This window comes from Alligator mississippiensis, chromosome 2 (genome assembly GCF_030867095.1).
Source record: "Alligator mississippiensis isolate rAllMis1 chromosome 2, rAllMis1, whole genome shotgun sequence".
Lineage (NCBI taxonomy): Eukaryota > Metazoa > Chordata > Crocodylia > Alligatoridae > Alligator > Alligator mississippiensis.
Window position 1 is genome coordinate 13,361,578 of NC_081825.1, and position 3,490 is coordinate 13,365,067.

General features: G+C 53.5%; 1 gene segment (V, D, J or C); it reads left to right on the forward strand.

The window, feature by feature from the left end:
- Positions 1-1,800: 1,800 nt before the first annotated feature.
- Positions 1,801-2,637, forward strand: LOC106740044 (immunoglobulin kappa variable 3-15-like). The segment is given in 3 exon segments: positions 1,801-1,865; positions 2,086-2,387; positions 2,551-2,637. Coding segments are annotated over 3 exon segments (438 nt in total).
- The last annotated feature ends 853 nt before the right edge of the window (positions 2,638-3,490 follow it).

The following is a 3,490-nucleotide window of genomic DNA, read 5'->3' on the forward strand; positions in this document are numbered from 1 at the left end:
AGGCAAGAAAATCCCACTGACACCTGCAGCAACCAGAGGGAAAATCCCTTTTGGGCTCCATTTGGCAACCATCAAAGACCAGAGGCCAAAAGTCCTGAGCACAGGACAGTGCCAGACTCATATAGGATGTTCAGAGGCACGTGAGGGGCACGTGGGCAGTACAGCACCATGCCCGGATGAACGGGGTAAGAGGTGTGAACATGGAGAGTAGTGCTCATCCTCCAGTGGGATGTGAATGAGCTGCTGAGAAGAGACCAGGATTTTTGCACTGACCATGAGAAAAACCAGAGGGGGACTGGGGCTGGGGCCAACAACTCAAGGACAGTGCCAACAGAGGGTATAATCCCTAAACCTGGACAGAGCTGGCCTCTGGGCCCCTCAAGTCACCCTGGTCCATGGTTGCCAAACCGTGGACCTGAGAAATCTCTTGGGCACATTCTGTGTTGTCCTGAATATCTCTACAGAGGAGGTGGTGTCAGAGCAAAGCAGTGACTGCGCCCTGCTCTGGGGAGCAGCTATAAAGGGGCCGGTTTAACGCTTGGTGTCTCTCAGCTCTGTCAGTCGGTGCAGAAGCAGCAAGATGCTGTGGCAGACTCAGCTTCTCTGGCTCCTCGTGCTCTGGGCAAAGGGTAAGGGCAGCAGCAGGAGAAAGAATGGCTCAAATAGCAAGTTTGGTGCAGAGCTGTAGACTGAGATGAGTGGCTAACATGGATAGCCAGGACTTCAGCTTTCACATTCTGGCCTGATTGGGGATTTCTTCAATAGACAACAGGGACTCCAGGTTTTGCCTGGCTTGGCACAGTACTGCCAGGACAAGTTCCTGCCATCCTCACTGCAGCAGCCTCCCCATCCTCCTTGGGCCCCAGAGGCATGGGCATGGGCATGGGCATGGCCATGTCAAGTTTTCACATAACTACCTGTGTCAAGAGATTAAACTGATCAAGTGACCCAAACAGCCTTGATTTCAGTCACTCCAGACAGAGCCATTTCCCTCCATTGGTCTGATCCTTTCCTGATGCTCAGGACCAAGTCAGGATTTTGATTTACCCTTGGGCATCATTGACATGCACAGTCATTATCAACAGACAGACTAAGCTGAACTCGCAGGCTCAGCGCACCCCGGGGCTGGTGCCTGGATTCCAGGGAAAAGCCAAATCAAAAGGGAAATGGGAAGTCAGGGCAGGAAGAGGTCCCAGCTCAGAGACATTCCTGCACCCTGCACCATTGCTAGTCTAGGGGCTCTGTGCTCATTTATATGCAACATGAAGGCAACAGGAACAGCAAAAATAATAATTCTGCATGGAGCTGTCTTCTACTGTCACGCCATTAGGGTGACTTCCCTTCCTACTCCTATTCCTGTTCCTGTTCCTATTCCAGGAGCCTGCCACCCTCCACCTTGGGTCCTCAGCCTACAACATCTTTCTGTTTCCTAGAACAATTATCACACTGTTCCCGGAGGCATTTCAAACACCCTGTGTTGGACATTGTATGAGCAGGACCAGAACAGAAACCAAACTCCTCCACTCTTCTGCATCTGTCACACGGGATGCCCTGGACCAGACAAGTGAGCTGGGTAACGATGCAGTGATGGCCTCTCACTCTGTCAATCATGTATATATTCGCAGAGCAGGGCTGACTCTTGCCTCTTCCCTGCTGTCTCTGTGCTGGGCCCCAGGAAAGGCAGTTTTGTATAGAGCTGCTAGTTTGCATATGGCCGCCCCAGTGACTGCGCCCTGCTCTGGGGAGCAGCTATAAAGGGGCCAGTTTAACACTTGGTGTCTCTCAGCTCCGTGTCAGTCGATGCAGAAGCAGCAAGATGCTGTGGCAGACTCAGCTCCTCTGGCTCCTCATGCTCTGGGCACAGGGTAAGGGCAGCAGCAGGGAGGGAGCAGCCCAAAACTATCGGTAGTTTCTCATATGTAGACAATAAATATGGGACGCTAGTAAGTCTATTTTCCATCTCCAGTAGTAAAAATACTAATAGTAAAAAAAAAAAAAAGATTTTGGATTTAGGTCTCCTCTCCTTCCGCTGGTCAGTATTTCATTTAAATTTTAGACTTGCTTTTCATTTGTTCCCTCATTTAGGATCCAGCGGGGACATTGTTGTGACTCAGACTCCAGAGTCCCTGGCAGTGACTCCCGGGGAGACAGTCACCATCAAGTGCAAAGCCAGTTCCAGTGTTGGCAGCAACATGGCCTTGTACCAACAGAAACAAGGGCAGGCTCCTAAGCAACTTTTATATGGAACAAACACCCGTCCCTCGGGGGTCCCCGACAGGTTCAGCGGCAGTGGGTCCAGCACCGACTTCACTTTCACCATCAGCCAGGTGGAAGTGGATGATGCAGGAGATTATTACTGTCTACAGCACAACAACCTATGGCTCACAGTGCTACAGCCCCATACAAAAACCTCCCTGCTCTGCTCAGTTCTGCTGCTCCCGGCACCAGCTGCTTCCTGCCCAGCCACAGGCCAGTGACTTCACTGCCTCATTACAGCAGGGTCAGGTGCTCCCATATTTATGACTTTTCACCCATCACCTCTCTTCCCAGGCTCAGATTTTCATTGCAAACTCACACCCCAAGATCCCTGCCACCACCCATGTCTCTCAAACTGATCTGCATGATTTGCTCCAATGAAGCTGTACCATGTCCTGCCCACACCAGGACTTGGTGAGGAGATGGAGATGGCCAGTGGCTGGGCACTAACCCTGCCCTCTGAAAGGCTGCATCCCAGCTCCCCACAGATCTTGTGCATGGCCTTGGCAAGTCCTCTTCTCCACCCAGGCCTCAGCTCCCAGCCTGAGGAGCTGCTGGATCCTTTCTCAGTGGCACTGAACAGCCAGGATCCCGCACACCTTGGGGGCCTCCTAACATCACAGACAGGTCAGGCTGGAAGGGCCCTCAATGTCCATCCCTGCTTGAGGCAGCGTCATTGCCATCCAAACCCTTCCATCCAAGTCCCTATCTAACCTATTCCCTAAAACTACCCAAATCAACCCTGTGGCACAACGAGAAGGCACATTGGCCAAAGACCCCAGCAGTGCCCTCACCTGTGCAGGTAACTCAGGGGGACACGGGCTGTCACAGATGCCTGTAGCAACAGGAGGGGATAAAATTGCCCCTTGCTCTGGTGTGCAGAGCGTTCCTCTCACCCCCAGGCTGGCCTGACACCAACACAAGCTCCTGCCCTCGCACTCCTGCTGCCTTCCCTGTCCTGTTGGGACCTTGCAGGTCTGGGCTCTGTCCTCACTTCTGACACCAGCAGGGCCAGAGCACTGCTGCTGCCCCTACTCTGAATGCCCCAACAAGCCCCTGCATCTGGTCCTGCTGGCCCTGGAGAGCACGGGGGTTGCTCACCCCCAGCCCCTCCCTGCCCCTCTAGCTCTGCCCTGGCAGACTGAGCACTCCTAGCCTGCAGTGGTCCCACCGGGGTCACTGCCATCAGCTCCTGGATGGATGATCCTCCCCCAAGCAAAGGGCTGGTGTGCAG